Consider the following 27,526-nt stretch of genomic DNA (forward strand, 5'->3'; position numbering starts at 1 on the left):
TTTCCTTTTAAATTTGCTTTTGTTTGGGGAGGGAGGGGTTGCAAGGGTAGAGGGCAGACATGAGGGGACAGGATGCTAAGTGGGATCGGGATGCACAATGTGAAATCCACAAAGAATCAATAAAAGCAATAAATAAATAAAGCAAGCAAGAAAGCAAGCACTTCTCTACCAAAGGCCCTGCCTTCATGGTTGTTACATACAATGCTCTAATTCAGGTGTATGATCCCAAGGGCTAAAAATCACAGGCACCCAATCATCTAGCTGCAAAACAGGAAGCATCCCTTTCTCAGGAGTTTATAGGGACAGGCTTCAGCCTAAGGAGAGCACTTAGGAGACCTCAGCACTACTGAGACCAAAGAGGAAAGCTTCATGATAAAACCTGTATCTTGTCAGCTAGCTGCCAGTTATCTTATGGCAAAGTATCTCTAGACACATGATTATAGACTGCTCTCTGCCCTCCCCTGCATCCCTCAAGACATGGCTTTTCCGTGTAGTCCTGGCTGTACTGCAACTCTCTAGACCAGGTTGGCCTCCAACTCAGAGATCCACCTCCCTCTGCCTCCCAAGTGCTGGGATTAAAGGTGTGCATCACCAGGCCCAGTCACTTTCCAATTTAGAAAAAATGTGTATTATTATCTGTGCATGTTTGTGGTATACACCAAAGGTCAGAAAACTTGTGGGAGTTGACTTTCTCCTTTCACTATGTAGGTCACGGATATTGAATGCAGTTTGTCAGGCTTCTCACAGATCCCCAACCTGATTACTTGGGGCAAGGTCTCTCACTGAACTTGGAGCCCACTCACTCAGCTAGTCAGGTAGCCAGCAAGCTCCAGGGATGCTCTATCTTTGCCCCTCAATGCTGGGAATGTGAACAAGTTCTTACGCTTGCATGGCAAACATTTTATGACTTTCTTCACAGCCCAAGCTGTAGTATTAACACTATTAGAAGTGGGTAGACACATTTTATGTATAAAATATAGTTGCAACTCCAGGCAGTGGTGGCACACACCTTTAATCCCAGCACTCAGGAGGCAGAGGCAGGTGGGTTCTCTGAGTTCCAGGCTAGCCTGGTCTACAGAGATAGTTCCAAGGACAGCCAAGCCTACACAGAGAAACCCTGTCTCAAGAAACAAAACAATGTATTTGCAACTTACAAAGTCAATGTGGATTTAAAATAGTAATGCTAAGGGGTGGAGAGATGGCTGCTTTACTGATCCTGAGTTCAATTCCCAGCAACCACAAGGTGGCTCACAGCCATCTACAGTGGGATCTGATGTCCTCTTCTGGCATGAAGTTGATAAAGCACTCATATACATAAAATAAATCTTAAAAAAACAAACAAAACAGTAATGTCAAATATTCAAGATAAGGGGCTGAAGAGATGATTGAGCAGTTATGAACACTTGTTTTTGCAGAGGATCTAGATTTGGTCCCCAGCATCCACAAGGCAGCGCACAACTATTTGTAACTCCAGTTCTAGGGGATCCAATGCCCTATTCTGACCTCCACAAGTATCCGGCACACATGTGGTACACAGACATCCATGAACGCAAAACTCATGTTGTGGGATAATCATTTTGTACACTGTGAAGCTGTGTCTCTGCCAAAGCACCTTCTGATTGGTTTAATAAAGAGCTGAACAGCCAATAGCTAGGCAGGAAAGGATAGGCAGGACTTCCCGGCAGAGATAGGAACTCAGGCAGAGATTCACAAGCGAGAGGTGGCAGGTGTGTGCGTGTGTGTGCGTGTGTGTGCGTGTGTGTGTGTGTGTGTGTGTGTGTGTGTGTGTGTAATCGGACATACAGTATGGAGGAGAGGTAATGAGCCATGTAGAAGACTGTACATTACTATAAATGGGTTAAGTTATAAGAGCTAAGGCCAAGCTTTCCTAATTAATTAATAAGTCTGCAGATCATTATTTGGGAGCTGGCAGTCCAAAGCAAGACCAGCCATACATCCATACACATATATATAAAATATATATACCACAAAAAAGCTTATAAAAGTTGGGGCTGGTGAAATGGCTCAGTGGGAAGGCCCCTTGCTGCCAGGCCCAATAATCTAAGTTTGATCCCCAGAACCTACATAGTGGAAGGGAAGTCTTTGAAGACATTCTTTTTTTTTTTTGGTTTTTCGAGACAGGGTTTCTCTGTGTAGCTTTGCACCTTTCCTGGAACTCACTTGGTAGCCCAGGCTGGCCTTGAACTCACAGAGATCCACCTGGCTCTGCCTCCCGAGTGCTGGGATTAAAGGCGTGCGCCACCACCGCCCGGCAAAGACATTCATTTTTGCAGCTTACACTCAGCTATCACTAGAAAACGAAAACTTTAGTTTTCTATGAAGAAGGCAGAATTTATGAAGGTACGTTTTTCCTAACTCTCTTCAAACATTAACCAATGTAGTGATCTCACGGAAAGGATTCCAAAGTTCAGAGTGATCGGCAGAGCCTATCAACTGTTCTTACTGATTTTTTTCTCTCTCTTTTTTTCTTGGGACAGGGTCTCACTATGTAGCTCTGGCTGGCCTTGAACTCACACAGATCTGCCTGCCTCTGCTGGGATAAAAGCATGCACCACTACATCTGGCAACTGTTCTTCCTGAATGTAATCAGTGCCAAAGGAAGTGAAATGAAAGCTTTGGTAGATAATTTGACTTGTATCTTTCAAGTTTACTTAGAGGAAATACTTTACTCAAGAGTAAAAATGAGTCTTAGGGATGGTAAAAATGGCTCAGCAGGTAAATGCATCCACCACCAAGCCTGACAACCTGAGTTTGATCCCAGGAACCCACAAGATAGAAAGAATAACCTCGCTGGGTGGTGGTGGCGGCGGCGCACGTCTTTAATCCCAGCACTCGGGAGGCAGAGCCAGGCGGATCTCTGTGAGTTCGAGGCCAACCTGGTCTACAAAGTGAGTTCCAGGAAAGGCGCAAAGCTAAACAGAGAAACCCTGTCTCGAAAAACCATAAAAACAAAAAAAGAAAGAAAAGAAAAAATAACCTCTAACACACTGTTCTTTAACCTTGACCCCCCATACCATCCCCCATTAAAAAAATAAAATAAATAAATAAAAATAATCTTAGATGTCACCAGCCTAAATCTAGTTTCACTCATTTACCTGCCAAATGCAAAGGTGTAGAATGTCGACCTTGGGTATCACGGCAATTTACATTATCAGGGGAAGACAGTTTTTTCACTCTGGCTAAACAACCCTTCTTGGCAGCATCTAGCAAAGCTGCATCACCTCTAAGTAGATCTTGGATATCTGTGTCTCCATCTTTAACAAGATCCAGAGGAGTATTACCATCTCGGTTTTTCTTTGTAGGGTCTGCACCATGCTAGGCATGAGAAAAAAAAGGGGTTGGGGGAAGAGGTGGGTCAGTGTTTATTTTGTCATTGAGAAAATAACCAGAGCAAGGAAAATCATTTTATACTAAATCTAACCTCATTGTTAATGACGTTTAAATATAAGTATGTATCTAAGAATAGGTAAACTACATTAAAAGTTTTCAGTTATACAATTTAAAAATTACTATTATTTTAGACAGACTCTTATGCAGCACAGGCTAGTCTTCTGAAATTTATTCTGTAGTTGAAGCTGACCCTGATCTTCCTATCTCTGACTTCTACATAATGAGAATACAGGTATGTACCACTGAGTCTGTCCATGTGGTGCTGGGAATAAATCCCAGACTTGTGCATGCTAGACAGGTACTCTACCAACTGAGATACATCCGTATCTCATGATAATTTTATGGGACCACTGCCAAAAATGTAGCCCATCATTGACTGAATTATCACACAATGCATGATTGCATTTTTCCGTTTTTTTAAAAACAAGATCTCAACCATGTAGCCTGGAAACTCACTTGGAGGACCAGGTTGGCCTTGAACTGATAAAAACTCACCTGCCTCTGAAGCCCAGGTGCTGGGTTTTAAGGAGTGCACCACCACACCTAGCTGCATTTTTTCCTTTTCACAAACACTGTGTGAATGAATCTATGCTGCAATATTTTATAGCCAAGTATCTGTATCTATATTAGACCAGGACCATCAATTTTATAGAATGTTAAACAAATTGGGCTTATAAACGACATAATCAAATAAGTCAAGTAATTTGAGGTTGGATTACCAAACAGGAAAATCTGATAGCAACCAGAACTACCACATAGTAGGTGGCTATAGAAATAAAACCCCTATGCTGGGAAATATATATGTAGATTCAAAAATAAAAATGCTCATGACATTTACTTTGAAATCCAGTTCAGCATTAGGTACCTTCCTCTCCTACTTTCATTAGTTTAAATTTTATAGCAGTGGTATTTGAAAGATAATCTGAATATTTTAGGTAATTCACATTGTCCATAGCAATGACTTCAGCATACCTGGAGCAGAAGCTTGCATATTTCATATTTTCCTTTTGCTGCAGCTTCATGTAAAGGTGTGAACTTCCACAGGTCAGCTACGTTAACTACTGCTCCATGCTTGACAAGAAGTTCTGCAACTTCATAGTGTCCATAGGAGCATGCATTGTGCAAAGGCACAAGGCCTCTGAAAAGTTCAATGAGAAGTAATGGCAGAAAACATGGTTTAATCTCAGGAATTATACATAACCAATGAAAGACATTTCTTAGAATTGCCTAAGGGAGTATACTGGTAATACTCTGTAGAACTTAAACCTACAGAAAGCAGGAAAAGACTTTTTCAAAATATTTTAAATGTAGAGACTATGATAAACATTCACATATAGACTCAACATCTAGCACTGTGTATTTTTAACAAAAACAATTTTGAGAGTAACAAAAAATTTTCAAATATTCTCAATGAACACTAAACACTTTAATACATTAATGTCAGTATCAAAATCGCAAAAATGAAATCTCTGGCAATTATAAAATGACAAGACATTATACAAGTTAATCTTAATGTAAACTTGAGTCATTTACTTTTTTTTTAAAGAAAGGGTCCCATACTGTATGTAGCCTGCATTAGTCTCAAACTTGTGGTAATCCTCCTGCCTCAACTTCCCCAGTCCAGGTATGCACCACCACGCTCAGCATGAAGCTTTAACTGAAGTTAATAAGTTATCATTGTACCAATGTTAGAAAACAAAATTAGACATTCAAAGACAGAAGTATTTTTATCATTTATCATGAAAGTCTTCTGTAGCTTTCCAGGGTCATGTAAAGGGTAAGGTAGAAGAACCATGGCAGTTGTTTCCTACCCTTTATCTTTAGCGTGCACATCAGCTCCATGCTGTAGCAGGTACTCCACCACAGACACTCGGTTGTATCCAGCTGCAAAATGGAGTGGCGTTGACTGACGACCTTCTATGTCTCTACAGTTGACACTCTGAACAGTACACAGTTTCTGTAGGATTGAACACAGCACACACAATGCTACATAGTCTCATGTCGTTTTAACACAATTAATAGAAATTTCAAATGTCTGTCTCATTTTCTTTCTTTTTTCTTTTTAAAGATTTATTTATTTATTATGTATACAGCATGTATGACCGCAGGCCAGAAGAGGGCACCAGATCTCATTACAGATGGTTGTGAGCCACCATGTGGTTGCTGGGAATTGAACTCAGGACTTCTGGAAGAGCAGTCAGTGCTCTTAACCCCTGAGCCATCTCTCCAGCCCCTGTCTCATTTTCTTATTTCATTAAATAAGTTATTTCAGAAACTATTCTTATTTCAGCTTGCCATTTACTGAGAATTCTTCTGGTCCTCTCATATATACTTTTATGTTCTACTTTTTTGAAAGGTAGTAAAACTTACTATTCATATATTGATAATGTAACATCAAAGTAATAACGTAATGTCAAAGAATATCACTGTAACTTCCATTTGGTGGTAAACACATGTAATAGCACACTAGATCACAGCAGCACTAAAGAAAAATTCAGAGTCCCAAATCCATATCTACAGTCAGAATCTACATTTTAAGCCAGGCAAGGTAAAATATGCCTGTAATCCCAGCATTGGAAGGTGAAGGCAGGAGGATTATGAGTTCCAAGCCAGTCTGGACTGCATGGTAAGACTTTCCAACAAACAACAAATTAAAAACCCCACAGCAGATCTACATTTTAGTAAGACCTCTACTGTAAGTATATTAAAGTCTGAGAAGTGATGCTGCAGACCAGTGGTTCACAATTTTGACATACACTGGTCTTATCTCCAAATTTTCTAAGTCAGTGTCTGGGGTTGTAAATTTGCATTCCTACCAAGTTTCTAGGTGATCTAGCAGCCAAGGAACCACATTTAAGATAATGACTCATTCTGAACTATATATAAATAAATAAAATGAACTAACAAAATGTTCTTGGCTATATACCATCCGTGGAGAACTAAGAAAATAATTGCTAAAATTATTTTCTTGTGTTCTTTGGTTCAGATGAGTAAGCCTAGCTCAATCAAAAGTAATACCCCAAATATTCTTGAGTACTATGCAGAGAATTTAGGGGAATAAAACAGACAACAGACAATGAATGCTTAGAGAGTCAAAAGAGTATCAGCATTAGTAAAGAATCATTTTACTAAGTGTACCTTGAGAACAAGGATAAGTTCAGTAAGCCCCATCAGCGGTTTTATCCCAAAGAGAGCTACAAACTGGCAAAGCTTTTCTGAGCTTACAAAATACACTAGATTCAATGAGTGAGGTTCCAGTACCAAAGCAGTGTTTTAGTGGGTCTGAAACATGATCTAGGAATGAGTGTTTCCACTGTGAACCAGCTGTTACCACAAGTGGTAGTTACCACACATCATTTTAATACCTTTTCAATTTAATACTGCCCACTCTGCTATTGGGGACTGTTACAGTTAATAGAGTCAGGCTGGATGACTTAGAATAGCTTAGGAGACAAGCCTTTCGCTCGGCACGCCTGCCAGGAACCATCTATTAATTAAGAAGACCCACTGTAACTGTGGATGACACCATTTCATGGCCTGGTGTCCTGGATGGAATAAAAAGGAGAAAATGAGCTCAAAATCTGTGTTCACTGATCTCTGCTTCCTGACTGCAGATGCAATGTGACCAGCTACCCCAAGCTCCTGCTTCCATGCTGGACTGTACTTTGTACTATAAGCCCAAATAAACCCTTCCTTTCTTAGGTTGTTTTTGTGAGGTATTATGGGTATCCAGAAAATGATGTAACCTGATAGATCAATAGTAAACAAATCTAAGTAAAAATGTAAATATTCACTGGGTAGTATGGTGAATGTTCCTATCCTAGTAATTCATACAGAGTCACATGCCCTAAAATAGAAAAGAAACAGAAAAGCTGGTAAGAGATACATTTCCAAATGATTTCAGAGTCAGAGGGCAATGAAGCTAGCCTAATGCTTATCACAGAGAGAAATGGGTGTCTTCCTTAACTCAATGGCATTACTTTGTTTTCTAAGTCCAATTTGTATTTTAAATTCATGTCTTTTCTCTCTAGGCTCCTATTCGGATGAAAACAGAGTTTATACTTTTTTAAAAAACAAAAAACAAACAAAAAACCTAAACTAAAATCAAAACCACCGCCAACAACAACAAAAAAGAATTAGCACAAGCTGGTCTCAAACTGTGACCCCCTACCTCAGTCTCCCAAGTGCTGGGATCGTAAGAGTATGCCACCACTTCTGGTAATGTTAAGTCTTATGCTTATTAAATACTTTCATGGTCTATAAGTAAATTAACATTTAAAATTCATCAGGCTCTTCATTTACATACATATACAAATAAAATGATCTAGTTTTAACTTAAATAAATATCTTGAATTTAATAAAACACAATCACTTGACTCATGAAAAACAAATCAGAAAGCCTCATTGCATGTGGTATCTCTATTCACATTGGCACAGCAGTGAGTGGATCATGTGCACTCTCATTCAGGGCTAGCAAGACGACTCCGCTGGTACGGGTGCTGTGCAAGTCTGGAGACCTGAGTGTGATCACTGGAACCTCTGTAAAGGTGGAAGGAGAGAATACACACCATGCACCCCCCAAACACCTAGCCCACTTAAAAGATCAGGGAAGAAACTCTCAGAGCTCTAGAAAGAGACCAATATTTGTAAGTCTTTTTTGTTGTTGTTGAGACAGGGTCTCATTGTGTAACCCTAACAAGTCTTTTGACCTTAAATTCAAAGCGATTCACCTTGCTCTGCCTCCCTAGTATTGGGATTAAAGGCAAGTGCTACCATGTCTGGCTTGTGTATCTTAAAAAAATAACTATATAAATCTGTAGAAAATCTACTATGTAGAAATTCAACAAAATTATTTCAAACAGCTGCTTCTGCCACAAATTAGGTAATACAAAACCTGGTTTTGTTTTTTGACACAAGGTTTTTCTGTGTAGCCCTGGCTGTCCTAGAACTCAGGTCAGCCTTGAGTGCTAGGATTAAAGGTGTACACCACCACCACCTAGCTCTATAACATTTCTTATGTACACGAGTGCTCCCTCAACTTGGAGCAGCCCAGTCCTGAAAAGTCTTTAAGGAGAGAAATAAAACAATAAAAAAATAAGAAGGCTTTTCTCCTGGCTAGTTTTGAAAACTGAAACAGTATTACTGCACTACTGAAGAATTATTTACTTCATGAAACAGATGAGTCAAATTCTGATTTGTATTACTTGAATTGTGAGCCTTGCTCTTTTAAAACCCAGACATACATTTCTGTACATAACAGGGACACACAACACGGACAGCAGGACAGCCATGTGTGAATGGCACAAGTCCAAACAGAGTCTGAGGGAAGGGACTCTGGGGGACTGCTGACAGGATGGGACAGACAAGCAGTCTGGCACTCTGTAGGAGAAAAGAAATACAGTTCAGCTGAGAAAGAGACTGAACGGCTCTGAGCAGTGCTAACACTATGCTCACACAGTCACAATGGGTCCACAGGCAGGAGGAGTCTGTACAGATACCTGCACCTGGTTCCTGTTGTTCTATGTGTCATATAAACAGTAATGGACAGCAACATGAAACTTTCTTCTTTTTCTTAGTACTGCTTTTAGATAGAGTCTTCCTAAGTAGCTCGGGCTGCCTTATAACCCTTAATCTTCCTCTCTGAGCCTCCCTAGTGTTGGGATTGTGCACTATCATGCTTGGTCCATACTTACTTATCCTTAAAATAATTTTTTATTAAAAAAGATGATTTTATGTTTATGAATGTTTTCCCTGCATGTTTGTCTGTGCCCCACATGTGTGCCTGGTGCACATGGAGGTCAGAAGAGGGTGTTACATCCCTGGACCCAGTTATCCATGATTGTAAGCTACCATCTGGGTGCTGGGAACTGAATGCAGGGCCTCTGCAAGAGCTGCCAAGTGCTTCTAATTTCTGAAGTGTTTCTCCAGCCCCTTATTCTCCTTTTATAGGGACAAGTGAGGCCTTTAAGACAACTGCATTTTATGCTACAAGAAGATTACTAAAACTTGTGAATGTGGTATTTTCTAAAATACACGTGAAATACCCCCATTTCTCGGTGTTCCTTACTGCATAGGAATTGGTATTTTTTTGTCTTTTTAATAAGGCTGTTTGATGTAACAGTACAGATTTATTAAACAATGCCAAAATAAAAACCAAAGATTAACAAAAACTCAAGAGGGTTTCTCACCTTTACAGTTTCTACATCACCGGCCTTTGCAGCTTCAAGCAACTGTCTGTCTGCCTCTGAGTGACCTGGGGAGACGCCCTCTAGAAGCGGGGAGAAGAGAGGTTAATTTCCATGTAGAAAATTAGACCAAGCTTCCAGGAAGTCAGTCCTATTTTACAAAGGGGAAAACACTCAGGCTATTAGAACTTTGCAAATATGCACTGAACAGAATGTGTAAGCGTGCTAGCTATATGTTATTTAGGTGGTGTAAAGGAACACAACCAAAGTGAAAGCTTGCCTGCATTCTAACCAAGCCACGTGTGAGCACTGGTAAAGAGCAACCAGCAGAAATCTAAACACGGTTCTGACATTAACTAGTTATCTACTAGTTATCTGAACCTGGACAAATCACTTTAATTTCCAGAGCCTCAGGCTTTTTTTCAATTTTAAGGAGTGTAGTTGGATTAGAAAGTAGCTAGACATTTCAAGTTTAAAATTGTGTCTTGAGCCAGCAGTGGTGGTACACACCTTTAATCCCAGCACTCAGGAGGCAGAGGCAGGCAGAACTCTATGAGTTCAAGGCCAACCTGGTCTACAGAGTGAGTTCCAGGGCAGTCAGAACTGTTACACAGAGAAACCCTGCCTCAAAAAAACAAAAACAAAACAAAAACAATGAAAACTGTGACTCAAAACTCAAAATTTCTGAAAAAAATATGTACAACAAAAGAAGTTCCAGTAAAGGTTTAAGTTTAAAAATTAAACCTTAAAAGAACTAAAAGAAAACAGAGATAAATGTTTATGTCTTAGGATAAACATCTAGAACAGTGTATCAAAGGAAGAGCCAAATAAAAAACTAATGTGGGAAGGTGCCAGGGTAAATCTCCCATAAACAAAATAATAAAGCCAGGGACAAGATGAAAAGAATCACATTGTAACATGCATTATTAGAAGACACATACATGCCTTACATACTCAAGATCTAAAAAAAGAAGAAAACAGTCCCAGTGCTTATGGAAAGGGAGGGGAGGGGAGTGCAGGAGAGGGGAGAGATGAGGAAAAAAAAAAAAGACCGGGTCTATGCAACCCTGTCTGTCCTGGAACTCAAAAGAGATGTGCCTACCTCTGCATCCTGAATACTGGAATTAAAGGTGTGCACCACCATGCCTGGCAAATCAGCTTTATTTACTCAGAGAAACCAGGCAGACTATGCTACTGAACAAAAGTCAAAATTACAATTTAATGACATTTAAGTATCAAATATAATAAGATAAGAATTTTAAGTTAACAAGGCCAACATTTCTCAAATTTTTTCTGTTTATTATCAACTCCTACACCTAACACCTGATATGTGAAAAACCTTAAAGGTTAATCTTTAAAAAAGAATGTCAGAGAAGCACCCAATACCTTGAAGCAGCTGCTGTACATTTTCATTTCCCATCTGCAAGGCGGTGAAACCCTGAAGGGATATGATGTTCGGATCACACCCATAGCTCAGGAGCAGGCGGCAGGTCTGCAGATGACCACAGTGTGCAGCTCTGTGCAATGATGTCTGTCCAAGACTGTCCAAAGCATTAACCTTCATAATACAGAAAACACTGAAATTAGCATTGCGGTGCACCATCTAAAATCATCCAATTAGCACTTAATACTTACTACTAAAAGTTTCTAGCTTTTTTTTTTTTTTTAAAGAAACCAACTGTCCAGTGCCAAAGGAGGCATTTTTCCCATTCAATACTAGAGTACAAATTCACCAATCCATGAAAACTAGTATCAAGAATGTAGATCCAACTTTGGGTTAAACACGTGGGTTGCCAAGTACAATAAGTTCAACATTTAAGTTTTGTTTAGCCTTAAAGCATTTATGAATTCACACTATTCAGAACTAGACAGTGACTGAAAAGACTGCATCCACTGAAATTTTATGGGTCTTTGAGATACATCATTTTTATGATTGGCTCCAAGACATACAACAGCCAAGGAGAACTCCAGAGGTGAGTTAGTATTCAAATACTCATTCCTATTTAATTCCTTCTACACCATGTATCATGTATAATATTATGTGAATAAACATACTATATATCCACAATGGAACATTCACCAGCAATACAAAGGCACTGTGGACATGCTGATCAATCTCTAAAACATTATACTAATCTCTAAAACCTTACACTAAAGAGTACACATTTGTGATATGAGATGAAGCACTGTTATAGACTGAATTCAGGGCCTTACACATTGAGATACTCTACCACTGAACTATCCATCACCCATTTCTGCCTTAGCCTGTGTTCTTTAATAGATTATGGTTACACAGATATACTGTATGTATATATGTATGTGTGTATATATACACATACATACACACACACACACACACACACACACACACACACACACACACACATATATATGTAGAGATTTGTTAAAATTCAGCACATACATACTGAGGGTTTGCACATTTCACCCCATATAACTTTTGTACCTACAGAAAAACTATATATAAACAAACATTCAACTCTAGTTGCTGTGTCTACATGGAGCATTTAGCATGCGCACAGTAATCTGTAAACGTGTCAAAAAATACATGTTGACGGATATGTAACATAATATAGCTGGTGATAGCATCCAGATAGTGGGTACCGAATTATTTTTTGTAAAGTTCTTTCAATTTGGAAAGTATCTTTGAAACTCTTCACAAGAAAATAAGCTGACCTCTAAGAGCACCTCATTTCCACTCTGCCTCCTTACCATGAGAATAATTCAATATATAACTAACCAATCCTATGTCCACCAGTGTCTTTTGAGACACTGGCTAATTAATAATTCATGTCAGCAGAGAATATTTGAAGATGGACATAGCAAGGTCTCAATGAGCATAAAACTAGAATGTGAGTGTCCATGACTACAGAACTGAAACCCTATTTAAAATGCTCAGGGCAATGTTTACTCACATACTAAACCATATTTTTTGAAAAACAATCCCTGAAAGCTTTGAGTAATATATATATCAGGGTGACCAATTTTGCTAGTTTGCCTGGGACTTCTTCAGTCTTCACACTATGACACAGGTTTTTAGAAACTACCAAGTCCTGGACAAAAGCAAGTAAGTGGTCTCTAGTCACAACTGTTTCACTAAGTTTCACAACTCAGACTCAGTGTGCGCCTGGATACTCTTCAAGTAGTGTGCCGTATGTAAGGAAAGAGCAATCCACAAGAAGGCACAGAGCAGAGACAAATGAGGATGCCAAGCAGTCAAGCAGAAACCAACTTTATTTTATTCAGTAATTTACAATAGGAAAAATCACGTTTATACATTATCAGGAACTTCCCGAAATCAGAGATTAGGACATTAAAGGTAACAGAAAAAGAAACTGAAAAATTTAAGTAATTCCTTGAGAGAGGAGAAATCCAAGGAAGGAAAAGTAAGAAAACTGACCTGCAAACCTGTGAGGATAAGGTCTCAGGGCCACTCAGGGCCTGTTCTTTTTTCCCTTCACTCATAGCAGCTCCATTTCTGTACCACATACTATATTTTCACTAAAAATTTTCTTTGAAGAAGGTAAAAGTCTTTGAATTAAAAACTGTAAACTATCAACTGTCATTTCTGCTATGTACACCTTTTACCAAGCATTCTTTAAATTAAAATTTTGAAAGTGTGTGTGTGTGTGTGTGTGTGTGTGTGTGTGTGTGTGTGTGTAAAAGCATGTGGAAGTCAGAGGACATCTTCTGGGACTCAGGGCTCACCTTCCACCACGCTGAGGCAGGGTCTTCTTACTGTTTCTGCCACTCTGCTAGCTGGCTGGTGAACTGGCCAACTTCCCTGTCTCTCCAATCTATCAGAACATTGAGATTACAGATGTGTGCCACCACACCTGGCTTTTCACATAGATTCCAGGAGATCCAATTCAGGTAGTTAGGCTTGAATGGCAAGCACTTTATACACTAAGCCACTTCTCTGGACTCATTATTAATTATATTTTAAAGCTATTGAGTAAGAAAATTATTTACACAAGGGGTAAAATGCTTTGCATATAAATGTCAACTAAAGAATGTTAATTCATCAAAATGGTTACATATGTTGTTTTAACTCAAATTATTTCTTTACTTCTTCTATTCAAGTTCTTTGTCTTTTTACAGAAATCATGGAAAGTACAAAGTCTGCACTGGTAAATAAGAGGAGTTATTTATATTAATAAAGGAATTTCAAATGCGGGTCAGAAAAGAAAACCAGAGTAGAACTGGTCTCCTGCTAAGACAAGAGGTGTTCTGTGTACTGTTTAGAAAAAGTCAAGTATAATGTTGATCAGTGAATTAAAAGGAATGGAGAAAAAAGGACATATAGGAATAACGTACATATGAATAGATACATAAATTTCCTAACAATAACAAAAGATAGATTTGGGAAGTTCTGCATATTGAGGGTTGTGGTGTGTGCATGTGCACACGTGTGTATGTATGCATGATGGTCAAGAGTACAGCCTTGGGTGTGGTTCCTCACCCTCTATCTTGTTTGAGGCAGACTGGGTACTGTACATGCCAGGCTAGCTGGCCTACAGGCATTTAGACACTCTTCCATCTCTGTCTCCCATTTAGCTGCAGGAGCACTATCTCCTGCTCCATGGATTCTGGGAATCTGAACTCAGGTCCTCACAATTTTGTGGCAAGTATTTTTTTTTTTTAATTTAGCAAAGCCAAGAATGTACTAGAAACCACTTGTTAACAGCTGACATGCACTCACAAGTTCTGTGTTTCTGCTGTAAGGAGGACAATGCCAGGCGGGAATGGGGCCTGCAGGGCGACCAGCCGCCACCAGGCTGGGCTGTGGTCTTGCTCCAGCTCCCCCCATGCTCCATTCCCTCCCAACCTAAGCTCCTTCTGAACTACTTCCTCTCTGGGCCTGGCTCCCCTGAAGATGGCTGAGATGGGGTTGGCTACTTGGTTGAGGGGTGTTGTGTGGCAAGTACTTTTACTCCCCACCCTAAGAGAAAAAACCCTTTATGATAGCATGACTAGTTTAAGGAGCTAGATCTCCACTTATCAGAGAGTGACTGACCGGATTACCAACGGTTACCAGAAAGGATGTACCTTTGCTTCATGCTTCACCACTACTTCCACAACGTCATTGTGAGCCTTTTCAGAAGCCACGTGCAGAGGAGTCAAGAATCTTAAAGAGAAAAGGCCAACCACAATAAGTATATTTTCCATACAAAAATATATTAATAACATCTACTGGTCAAGGGTACACTTACTCTTTAGTCTTTTCGTTGGTATTTGCTCCTTTTCTTAGCAGCAGCTCACATATTTGCTTTCTTTTGGGATATGGAGATGCAGCAGCACAATGCTAAATAATTCAAATTGCAGCATTAATCAAGGACCATACAGAACCATTTTCACTTAAGAACACTTGTGTTTCCAATCATGGATAATAAATGCAATATAACTTCTTTGTTTTCTTTTTACCCAACTTTGCTCTTGAAAAACTTTCTATTGAAGAGAACATGTAGTAATTACAGATTCTGACACAGCCGGAAAATCCCTCAGGACCAAATACTTTGTGTTATTAAATATTCTGGTTAAACTTTGTTCTCAGTTTTGAAAATGCCACTACTGATAGGATGAATGTTATATTTAAAAGGTTAGGATAGACTCAAAGGTTAGCATTTCTTCTTGCAGTGCTAACAATAGATCCACAGCTTCAGAGATGGTACCCCAGCTCTCCCATGGGGCTGTGTATGTCCTCAGCCCAGAGTTTGGGCTGTTACATGAACAAGCATACCCATCTGCTCTGTTCTCAATCCTGCTGGTTTAACAGCACTGCTGGGCTAGCTGCTAAAGATGTGTTCTTCCTTAACTGGTCCACAGCAGAGTAAGGACTTGAACTACCTGTTCGGCACAACCTGCACTGCTTGTGGCTGCAGCATTTCTGAGTATCAAGAAGGGAAAGAGAAAGGGGGTAGGGATTTGCCTTTTATAAACTTATTACCTATGGTTATGGCACAATCTTTACATTCTCAACATCTGGATAATGCTGTCTAACAGATACTCAATATCTGACTGAGAATTGACCAAATCAATGTGAATGAATATTTGTCAAAACCCAAATCTGAAAGTTGTGAGCTAAAAATTTTGGTTAAAATTTTAAAGCAAAGTTGCTCTATACTTCTAAACATACAGTAATAATGAAATTTGTTTTTTTTAAAAAAAGATTTATTTATTTCATGTATATGAATACTCTATCTGCATGTATGCCTTTAAGCCAAAAGAGGACATCAGATCCCATTATAGATGGTTGTGAGCCACGATGTGGTTGCTGAGAATTGAACTCACAACCTTTGGAAGAGCAGCCAGTGTTCTTAACTGCTGAACCATATCCCCAGCCCCTGTTCTCCTGTTATTAATCATACATTGTCAGTTCCTCACAATTATGTTCCTGATTCATTTTTTTGATATTGCTGCAGTCACCAAAATAATTCCTTTACCCTCAATAAAGTCAAATCTAACTGGTACACAGTTCTTTTGTCACACTAAGAGTAATACCCTAGAACATTTATTCTGAATACAAAAAAAATAAAAAAATAAATAAATAAAAAATAGAGATAGTTTATTTCCAAGAAGTTTTTATTACACCCACAACAAATCAGAGTCCTACTCTTCTGTCCATCCTAGGAAAGGCCTGGAATCTCTAGAAACAGGAAGAAACTGCCCCTGCACAACTACCCATGAACACTTAAATCCTAGCATGTTTTAAAGTTAAAGACATTATAGCAGGATACTTAGAGGAAAACACACACAGTAAAACATTCTTTCAACTGTGCTGTTTTGCTTTTATTACCTGAGATCATTATGATCTGCTACTACACGGAAAAGCCCCAGAAATAAACATGCTTCTGAGAAGTGTGATGAAATCCGGCCCTTTGCTCTTTGTGCAGAGTATACAGGCTGCATATGTTGCCTACTCGTTAGTAACTTTGCAGCTGTCTGTTATCATTGAATCAACTGAAGTGTAACAGTGTTTGTGTTCAAGAAGTGCTTATTTTACTTAACGGCTCTAAAGTACAGGGGCAGTTTTGCTGGCAACTATGACATGCCAGAGAAAAGCTGTAAAGTGCTTTTTTTTTTAAACTGAAAAGCTTCAACTGATGAAGGACAGAAAAGATACTGTATACTGAAGTTTTACTAAGAGCTACTGGTATGGTTGTTAATTTTACTGTGTGTAAAGTATAAATTAAACTATCTCAGGTGTGGTTATGTAAGAAAAAAATGATATGTAGGGTTCATCACTATCTGTGATTTTAGGCAGTGACTGGGGAGTTGGAAGATATCCTCCTTAGATAATGAGATTTTTCACACTAGAAAATTTTCCATGACTGTTAGTCTTTCTAAGCTTCTCCATACTAGTTTAATGCTGCTATGGTTTTAATTTTCTGCTTAGCAGTTTTTATTAGTCTAGAGTTTCAGTTTCCTTTTAATTTGGATTTTAAAAAGTTAAATGTCGGGGGCTGAAGAGATGGCTCAGCAGTTAAGAGCACTGGCTGCCCATTCAGAGGAGCTGGGTTCCCAGCACCCATATGGCAACTCAACTGTCTGTAACGCCAAGATCTGACATTCTCACACATACACGCAGGCAAAAACACCAATGTAAATAAAATAAATAAATTAAAAAAAAAGTTAAGCGGCAAGTTTCACAGTTTATATTAAGGCATAAGGAAGAAAACACATTATCTACCAGTCAACTTTACTCATTTCCTTCTACCTAAAGAACACTATGAAGCTTATATAACAGAGTTTCCTGTTTTCTTCTGGAATTTCTACTTTTTAAAGTAGTCACCTCTCTCACTCCATGCCCTGCCTCCACTTGCTTTTTAAGATAGTCTTGCTAGTGTGGCTCAGGCTAGCCTTAAACTTGTGGTCCCCCTACCTTAGCCTTCTGGATCCTGGGATTCCAGGTACACAGTATCATGCCCAGTTTGTAAATGGAAGTAACTCTAAGATACTAAATTCAAACTTGTGAAAACCACAAATGACCACTTACTTGTTTTGTGGGTGGTCTATTTGTCTACGCTATTTAGATTTCCTTTATATATAGATGGGTAACTGGATTTAGTTCAGCATGGTAGCAAATGCCTAGTTCAACATTTGAGAGGCTGAGGTAGGACTACCACGAATATGAGGCCAATCTGGGCTATACAACAAGACACTAGACTCACAAAACCAAAACAACAACAAAAACATCAACCAGCCACCAACAAACAGATATTTTAAAAACAATGCTATCACTAAAATCAGACATTATGATTAGTTTTTGGTTATTTTATTTGAAAAGCTTAAGTATGAAACATTACCAATGCTGTTTCGTGTGTTTGAGGATGTTTGAAATTCACCATTTCCAGAGAAAGATGTTTTTTGATTCTTGTAACATCAGCTTCCCGTGCAGCCTGCAGCAATGAGTGGCCTTTGAATTCATCTAAACAAAGAAGTATTTGCATTCACATGAAAATGATCATAGTAATGAGGCTTGCCTTGCACAATACTAGTATTTTCAAAGTAATCTCCAAAATAGCCAGATTAAGGCTCTATAGATAAGACTAATAACAATAATTAATAGACACAATGGCATTCTAGTTCCCATTAGTCATGGCGCAATTCATTCCCAAGCATATACATAAATTTAGGCCAAGGCAAATCCATGGTCTGTTGATATTCTCTAACTAGACTAGAGATATCTACACTATTACAATCTATTCCCACTGCAAAGTGTTCTGAGAACTTAAAAAGGGGCAAGCATCACCCCTCCGCTAGTATTATAGTATAAGATAATCTTGTTCAGGTCTATCAGGTAACTGTGGATCAACATTAGCTCATCAATAACTCCTTAGGATGAACAAAATTAAAGCACTTCAATGCTTCTCTTTTACTTATTAGATTTGTGAAACCACTCATTATCAATTTACTGTTCTGGAATAATTCAAGTTTAGTTCACGCTGTTCATTTATATGCAGGAATACTATATCTGAATCAAGTGCTTATTTCTTACTGTATTTTCTTTAGCTACACAGAAAACCACAGAATTTGGTCCAGGTAGTAAAGAATATTATATGTCACAATCCAGAGACTATATTTACAAGACAACTTTTTGTAAAATTAACTAGCAAGTGCCAAAGATATGAGTAAAATTCAAAGGCTATAATTTTTTTTTTTTTTTTTTTTTTTTTTGAGACAGGATTTCTCTATGTAGTTTTGGTGCCTGTCCTGGATCTCACTCTGTAGACCAGGCTGGCCTTGAACTCACAGAGATCCACCTGGCTCTGCCTCCCAAGTGCTGGGATTAAAGGTGTACAATGCCGCCTGGCTCAAAGGCTATAATTCATAGTTCTTAAATTTAAAAACTAAGCCAAATATATTTCTACCCAGTATTTAAATTATTAACTATGCAAACAGAAACAGACACCCATCCTTAAAGAAAATATTTTTACTATTTAAACATTCCCCTAAAAAAAAAAAAAAAAAAAAAAAAGCTCACTCATTGAGGTCATGTATCTCAGCTAAGTATCATATGTTGGTTTTTTTTTTTTTTCTTCAAGACAGGGTCTCACTATGTAGCCCTGGGTGGCTTGGAACTCACTACATGCACACCAGGCTGAACTAAAAAGATCCACCTACATCTGCTTCTTAAGTGCTGGGATTAAAGGTATGTGTCACCATATCCATCTTGAACATCATTTTTATACTCACATGACAATCTTTCCTTCAACTGTGGTGTGGGAGCCAAGTCTATAGCACTTTTATTGTGACAGTTCAGCAAGGTTGGATCTGCCCCATAACTCAGGAGAAGAGAGCACACTTCAACCCTATTCTTAGAAGCTGCCTCGTGAAGAGGAGTAAATTGCCACAAGTCCATTGCATTTACACAGGCACCATGCTGGGGAAGAAAAGGTGTATAGTTAATGTGCAATTCTTAAGAGAATTTAGATTAACCCTGTGTAGTTTAACAACATGCAAGTTGGAAAAAACGTCTTCTGCAAGAATCTCCCTTTCCTTTTGCAGGTATAATTAACATACAGGAAAACAGAACTCTTAATGAGTGTAGCTTAGTGAATTTTGACAGATATACATCTATTCCACCACACAAGAAACAAGATTCATACCTTTTTTTTTTGGTTTTTTTGAGACAAGGTCCATCCGTCCGTCCGTCCGTGTCCCCCCCCCCCCCCCCCCCCCCCGAACTGAGGACTGAACCCAGGGCCTTGCACTTGATAGGTAAGTGCTCTACCACTGAGCTAAATCTCCAACCCCCAGTTTCTCTGTATAATAGCTCTAGCTGTCCTGGAACTCCCTTCATAAACCAGGCTGGCCTCGAGCACACAGAGATCCACCTACCTCTGCCTCCCAACTGCTGGGATTAAAGGCGTGCTCCACTACCACCAACCACCAAGTGTTTGCTATGCTTCTTTCATTGACAATTTTTGCCCCCTTCTTTTAGTACCATATTTATGTGTTTCTGAATTTCATAAAAAACAAAGCACAGTAGATTGTCTTGTGTTTAGCTTTTTCACATATTAATGTTCCTAAGACTAAGGCTGTATCACTAGTTTGGATTCTTTTTTTAAACTTTATTACATTGTGATTTGCTTAGCCTGTTACTGGACAACTGGAGAGTAAGGCAGCAGGGAGCAGGAGAAACTGGAAATAAAAAAATTCTTATATGTGGTTTGACTCTGACACTGTACTTCCATTATCACAGAATGAAGGTAGCCTTCCAAATAGCTAACATTACACAATATACTTAGGCAACTTCAAAACTCCAGATTTTTTTTTCTGGGGGGGCAGGGCTAATTTTTTTTTTTTAAATTTTGATTACGTGCATCAGTGCAAGGCCTCTGGAGGCCAGAAGAGGTAGTTAGATCTCCTGGAGCTGGAGTTAACAGGCTGTTAGAGGTGTACAGTGTGGGTGCTGGAATCCAAACTCTGGTCTTCTGCAAGATTGTATATGCTCTTAACCCAACCACCTCTCTAGCCTCCAAACTCTAGAATTTTTAAAACATCACATCTCGTGCACTATTTTTGTGAACTTAGGTCTTTTTGTTGAATCTTATTAAATTTGATCACACTGGCTTCAACCAAAGCTGTTCACATTTATCTTACAAGCTTCATGTCAACCCGCCAACTTTTATATATCCTGTAGTGAGTAGCCATTCCAGCTTTGGTCTGGAAGTTCCAACTCCTATTGAGGCTTCGTGCCTACAAGGTAACTATCATGCCTTCCTTCTTGGACCCTGGACGCTAGAGAGAGACCTAGAGAGAGACCGAGGAGAGTTCTCCAGAACACTGCTGGACTGTGCTGCGTCTTTCCCAGAACACGCAACCTACCTATCCCTTCATTTGTAAGTTATGCCATTAAATAAATCTCCCTTTTAATTACGTGGAGTGGCCTTAACAATTTCACCAATAGTATCCTTTCTAATTCCTGTTTTGTTTGGTTTTTGTTTTCCAAGACAGGGTTTCTCTGTGTAGCCCTGGCTGTCCTGCAGAGATCCGCCAGCCTCTGCCTCCTGAGTACTGGATTAAAGGGATGAGCCACCACCATCCAGTCTTTCTAATTTTTTAATGGTCAAAACTTTATTGTAAACAATTCACAAATAAAAATATTATTCAGTAAGACTAGCCAGACCCAAAGCCATACAGTCTCAATGAATGGGTATAGCTAGAGCACTCTCATTCTGAAGCTATGGAGCTTTACACTGGATTCTACTTCCACTCCCAATTATATTTTTATGCACTTAACTGCCCCCCCTTCCACACGCACAAAGAAAAATAAACAAGAGTTAAAACCAGAAAAACAATTAGCTTTATATTCTCTAATTCTGTATCAAGACAACATTAAAACCTGAATCACAAAGATACAGACGAACTTTCTGGCAGTCTGTTAGAGTTTCTGACATCCCCTCAAGGAAGAATAGCAGTCAACTCTTGGCAGGGCTGCTTAGTTATGAATCTGACAGAATTTCCCCTCCTCAGATCAGGCTACTTGCTTTTTTGAACTTACGAGGATACAAAGATGAAAGTTGAGAAAATGCCTTGCTGTCTTTTAAAAAACATTTATTTATTTGTGATACTTTGATACTGGGTCTCACTATGTATACCTGGCTGGCTTAGAACTCACTATGCAGACCAGGTTGGCCTCAAAATCATTGAAAATCTACCTGCCTCTGCCTCTAGAGTGCTGAGATTAAAGACAAGTGCCAAACGTGTTATTCTTTAATTTTCTTTTCTTTTCTTTTTTCTTTTTTTTTTTTTTACAAAGTACATTGTCAGCCAACCGGTGGTGGCACATGCTTTTATGTCTCAAAAAACAAAAACAAACAAAAAACCCAAACCAAAACAGTAAATTTATTGTCAAATTAAATTACTGTGTGCACACACATGCATGTGCCACAGTACACATGCAGAGGTCAGAAGACAACTTGAAGGAGTTGGTTTCTCTTACCATGCGGACCCCAGGGGATTAAACTGAGGTCACCAGGCTAGGCAGCAGGGGCTTTATCCACTAAGACATCTTGCTTGTGCCAACCCTTGCTATTTTTATGTGTGCTGATGCCATAGTTCATTATTTAACTCAAGGATGTGACTTGGTACCCTCTGTTCCTAGGTACAGTGAGTGTTCTGGTCATAGATGCAGTCGCTGAATGAATGTCTTCTGTTAGCCAGACTCTTCAGCAAGGGTTGTCAACCTGGTGCTTGCCCAGGACCTCTGTATGTATTTTCAATCTTATTCTGGTAAGTCCCTGATCTCTCACTTCAGTAACACTTTAGTATGACCTCTTTAGTGCTACTTTATATTTGACATTGCATGGTATCTCAAAATTCTAAAGGCAAAGGCTAGCTTATCAATAATCTGTATGTTACGATTATTCCCGCTTTCTACCAAGCACCTAGAACAAAGAATAAGCCAGAAACAGCATGCATTTCAAATCATTTTATGTAATTATAGAAAATAAGGCACAAAAGAACTAACCTTGACCAGAAGTTCAGTTACTTCATAATGACCGTAAGAACAAGCATTGTGTAATGGAACCAGATCACTACAATAAGATGAGGGAAAAAAAGCCTATTATTACAACATAGTCCCTAAGTCTACAATCTTCAAACTGTAATTCCCGAGTCTCTTTCAAATCCATATTCCTTCTCTCCCCACCACTACTATTGGTTATAGTTAGGGCTTACATAATGTTACAAACTTTATTTCTGAAACAACCACTAAACCAATTTATTCTCTAAGCATTAGCCAGATTTTTATAAAGGTAAATCCCTTATAGGCATTCTTGTTTTAATATCATTGTTCATCCTTGCTTTGAAGAGATGGTTCTAATTTTTTATTATTTCCTTAGATGAGGTCTCACTATGCAGCTTTGGCTGGCCTGGAACTCACTCTGTAGACCAGGCTGGTCCTGAACTCACAGACATCTACCTGCTTCTGAGTTCCCAGTGTTGGGATTAAAGTTGGGCATCTGGTTCTAAGTTAGCATGACACACACAAGGTTCTGAGCTTCTCTGGCCTTGTAATTCCTTGTGTGTCTGCACATGTATGGTTCCCAGGTACAGCTTTCCTTCCTTCTGTTGCTCTGGCTCACATTTACATATCTTTTTCAGATTTATTCTGAATACTAGCTAGGTCTTCTTTGAAACATCTTTTGAACTTCTCTAAGATAAATGCCATATAGTTCTTAGTAAACTGAGGCCAAATTCCTTTGTAATGTAATGGAAGAACTTCTGGCTTCTACCTTTAAGCTTCTCCCTCTCCTTGGGATCAGCATTATGACTCGTACAAGCACTGCCGGAGCAGCTTCTGGTAATACACAGCTCTCTCCTTGCTGAATACCAATTTTTCTGCCACTCACTAAATACTGCTGCTTGAATTTCCATTCTCATAAAACCAAGAGCTCTGAAAGTTAGCATAATGTTTTCTGCCAAGTCATTTCCCTCCTACACGTCAGTATGTGTGCTGTGGGCCTAACATGTTTCAGGACGTAATTTCCTCTACTCCTCTCTTGCTTGACATCCAGATCTTCGCTATCTCTGTGATTACACTGCAGTATGTCTCTGCCTTCCTTTTCATTTTCCCTCAATCACGGCTAGAGATCTTAGCTGTATAGAAGCTCCACAGTGCTCACTCTTAGCTACTGCTCTTCTTCTTCTAGTCTCCTCTTTCCCCAACTAATCCAACATGTATTATCCCATAATGCACCTCTCAAGTTCCTTTGAGGATAAAACAACAGTTCTTCCTTTCAGATCATAAAATGCTTAAGACTAAAGAACAAAGTTGAATTTCTTATGCTAATAACATCAAAACTTCTAAAACTTGTTTTTTTTTAACCAGTTTCTCCAATTCTGATATTTGTCCCATGTGAATCATCATCATCATCATCATCATCATCATCTGCTTTATCCAAGTTTGTGTGTGTGTGTGTGTGTGTGTGTGTGTGTGTGTGTGTGTGTGTTACGGTGAGCGAACCCAGGCCTTTGTGCATGTTAAAACAAAAGTCCTACCACTGAGCTACATTTACCTTCTTTCACCAGGGGTGGGGGGTTGGGTGGTATGAATATCTGACAAAATTGCCCCAGGCAGGCCTCATCCCGGCCCCAAGGAGCTGGGATTACATGCCTGTGTCAAAGTTGGCTTGGTTACTACTTCTTAAATGTACTACCTACATTTTCCTATAGAATCACATTCCCTAAACTCTGCTTTCTATTTGTTTATTCATTTATTTTGGAGTCTAGATTCCATATAGCCCAGAACTGCTTGCTATGTAGTTAAAGATGCTCTTGAACTGCTGAGTCTTCTGATGATACCTTTCCAAGTTATAGGATTATAGACATGTGGTATCACACCCTGCTCTGAAGATATGGGTGGAGCATACATCTTCTAAAAGATTTTTCTAATAACTCCATCCATGAATCTCTACTTACCACTCAAATTTATGAGGCATCTTTCACAAGCTATAAATTATAATGTACGAGTGGTAGGCTTAACGCTTTATAATCCCTATGGTGCTCAGAACAACCTGCATCTTATAAAAGCTCAATAAACACGAACGATTTGCTTAAACAGCACCAGGGAAGTGCTTTCGTTAAGGAGATAGTGTGTTACAAGGACTCTTAACAAGACTTCACTTTTGTTCAAAGCTTACCCTTTGTCTTTAGCGTGGACATCAGCTCCATGCTGCAGTAACAGTTGCACAATCTTTACTCTGTTGTATCCTGCTGCCAAATGCAACGGAGTTGACTGAAATAGTAACCAAATAAACTAATGAAATTCATATAATGGCTGCATAAAATGTCTGAAAACATAAAAACTCAAACATAAAACAAAATCTAACTATGACTTCATTGCCAATAAACGATCATTTTGGTTTTATAAAATTAACATATATAGAAAGCATACATAAAAGTTTAAAGTTCACTATTGCATACAGAGACAAATGTTCATTACCAATGCGTTTTATTAAGTTTAAGAATCTCAATTTCTATTTAAAAAGAAAACACTAGAACTCTCTTTACATGTTTTAATTTATGATAAACATACACTCCTATCACTAGATGACAAAAAAGAATCTTAAGCCAGTACCTTTCTGCCATCACTTGCATGGCAGTTGACGTTCAATGGTGTAAGCAAAGCCATCATTTTTTCCTCATTGCCACTCCTAGAAACACACCAAAAAAATCTATCAGTAGCTTATACCATGTATTGAGACCATTAAAACAAAGTCTTCCTTAAAGGATGCTTATGGCATTAAAAAACAACTTTTTTTTAAAAAAGAAAAGGTCTGTTACATTCTGTAGCACAGACTGTCTGTCCTAGAACTCTTTATGTAGCTCGAGCTATCCTGAACTCATAGTAGGCTTACTGACTCTGCCTCCCATGGATGGAGATTACAAGTGTGGGTCACTAACACATTTCGGGAGTGGGGATGAACAACCAGAGATTCACAGTGAAATCTGTTTTCTTTTTAAATATTTTTATTCTTTTTAAATATGTTTGTGTGTGTGCACGTGTGCATGCGTGTGCGTACACATACATGCTAATGTGCGCTGCCCACAGAGGTCAGAGGCACCAGAGACTCCTGGAACTGAAGTTAAGGGTAGTTTTAAGCCCTCTGATATGGGTACCAGGAACTAAACTCGGGTCCTTTGCAAGAGCATCAAGTGCTCCTAACCACTGAGTCCCTCTCCATCCCCTCATAGAGATCTACCTGCCTTTGCCTCTGGAATGCTGGGATTAAAGGTGTCCACCACTACATCTAGCAAAAACTTGCTTTTTAAAGATTTATTTTTAGCTGGGTGGTGGTGGCACACACCTTTGATCCCAGCACTCAGGAGGCAGAGGCAGGTGGATCTCTGAGTTTGAGGCCAGCTTGATCTACAAAGCAAGTTCCAGGACAGGCTCCAAAGCTACATAGAAAAACTCTGTCTGGAGCCCAAAGAGGTCAGGAGTGGGTATAGGAACCTCTGGAACTAGAGTTACAGATGGTTGTGAGCTGTCTTGTGGGTGCTGGGAACCGAACCCAGGTCCTCTGCAAGAATATCAAGCGGTCCTAATCCCTGAGCCATCTTTCCATCCCCTCACTGTGAAGTTTTCATGGCACATATACATAACAGTAGTACACACCTGGCACTTTCCAAGAGTTCATCTTTCTTATAGTCACCTGTGAATTAGAGGGTAAGGGAAAAAAAGATCAGAAAATTTAAAAAAACCCTCAGTGATAGTTTTATGCATAAAGATGCCCACTAAACATCAAAACTTCTAAAACTTGTTTGTTTTTTTAACCAGTTTCTCCAATTCTGATATTTGTCCCATGTGAATCATCATCTGCTTTACCTAAGTTTGTGTGTGTGTGTGTGTGTGTGTGTGTGTGTGTGTGTGTGTGTGTGTGTTTTACTGGTGATTAAACCCAGGCCTTTGTTCAATCAGTCTAGATCAATCTAGAAATAAACTCCTAAGAATTATAAAGTACTTAATCAAAATAATATCAGTGCAGTTTAAACATGGAATGCCTTTGCTAGTACAATGAAAAAGAATGATTCAATGTTACAGAACGTATGACCACAACAACCATGAAAACAGTATGCACAGATAAAGCAAGGTCCAGAAAGAAGTACTGCCAAAGCTGACCACACAGAGTGGAGCCACCAGTACACTTCCCTTTTCTCCTAAAACAAGTACACTATGCTTGCAGTGGAGATGGGGGCAGCCCGGCACAGCTGCCACCACTTCATTCAAAACCAATCGGGGAGTGCTACTCAACAGTACAATTGTAGAGAACTTGCTTGGTACACAGGAAGCTCTGAGTTCAATTCCCAGAACCATTGAAAAACCCAATTCAAACCAAACCAACCAAACAAAACCTCCAACACCAGACAGACATACACACACCAAAATCCTTACATAGTAACATTATAAAGCTGATGAAATCTTCTACAGAATCACTAATTGAACATAGTCACTAACATCTTTATGAGTCTAAATTTATAATGATTTTTATTTAACATTACTTTATAATAAAATAAAAAGGATTGATTATATAATATTTTATGGGAACAGTTTTTATATTTACAAATGAATACAAACAAAACTATTTAAAAAATTAGTAAAATTTAAGTTAAGGTAAAGATTTGCAGTAAGAATATCTACACTGCAGCCTATACTGAATTTATATTGATTGATCAAGGCACAGAATAAGAGAATAGTAAAGGAGGAAACAAACACAGAATTGAACAAACAGAATTGATAGTCACAATGACAACTCACATTTCCAGAAATCTTCAGGGACTAGTCTAAATTTTCTTAGCAATGCCAGAAGAAATATCAGAGTCTAAGTACAAAGGCTCACAGTACAGCCAAACCTCAGGATTCTGCCTTTTAGATCAGACCTAATTCTAAACAGTTACAGGCA

The 27,526-nt window shown here is 38.9% G+C and overlaps 1 protein-coding gene across 1 annotated transcript in view; it reads right to left on the reverse strand.

Moving 5' to 3' along the window:
* The window catches only part of Tnks2 (tankyrase 2), a 67,914-nt gene that overhangs the window by 23,115 nt on the left and 17,273 nt on the right, over window positions 1-27,526 (reverse strand). Inside the window, 13 exon segments of the mRNA XM_059253755.1 lie at window positions 3,117-3,336; window positions 4,384-4,549; window positions 5,223-5,368; window positions 9,600-9,679; window positions 10,983-11,154; window positions 14,664-14,742; window positions 14,828-14,919; window positions 17,921-18,042; window positions 19,311-19,497; window positions 22,591-22,657; window positions 24,764-24,858; window positions 25,201-25,276; window positions 26,242-26,278. Of these exon segments, the coding sequence (XP_059109738.1) occupies window positions 3,117-3,336; window positions 4,384-4,549; window positions 5,223-5,368; window positions 9,600-9,679; window positions 10,983-11,154; window positions 14,664-14,742; window positions 14,828-14,919; window positions 17,921-18,042; window positions 19,311-19,497; window positions 22,591-22,657; window positions 24,764-24,858; window positions 25,201-25,276; window positions 26,242-26,278 (1,539 nt within the window).

Source organism: Peromyscus eremicus, chromosome 1 (assembly GCF_949786415.1).
Source record: "Peromyscus eremicus chromosome 1, PerEre_H2_v1, whole genome shotgun sequence".
In the NCBI taxonomy this organism is placed as follows: domain Eukaryota; kingdom Metazoa; phylum Chordata; class Mammalia; order Rodentia; family Cricetidae; genus Peromyscus; species Peromyscus eremicus.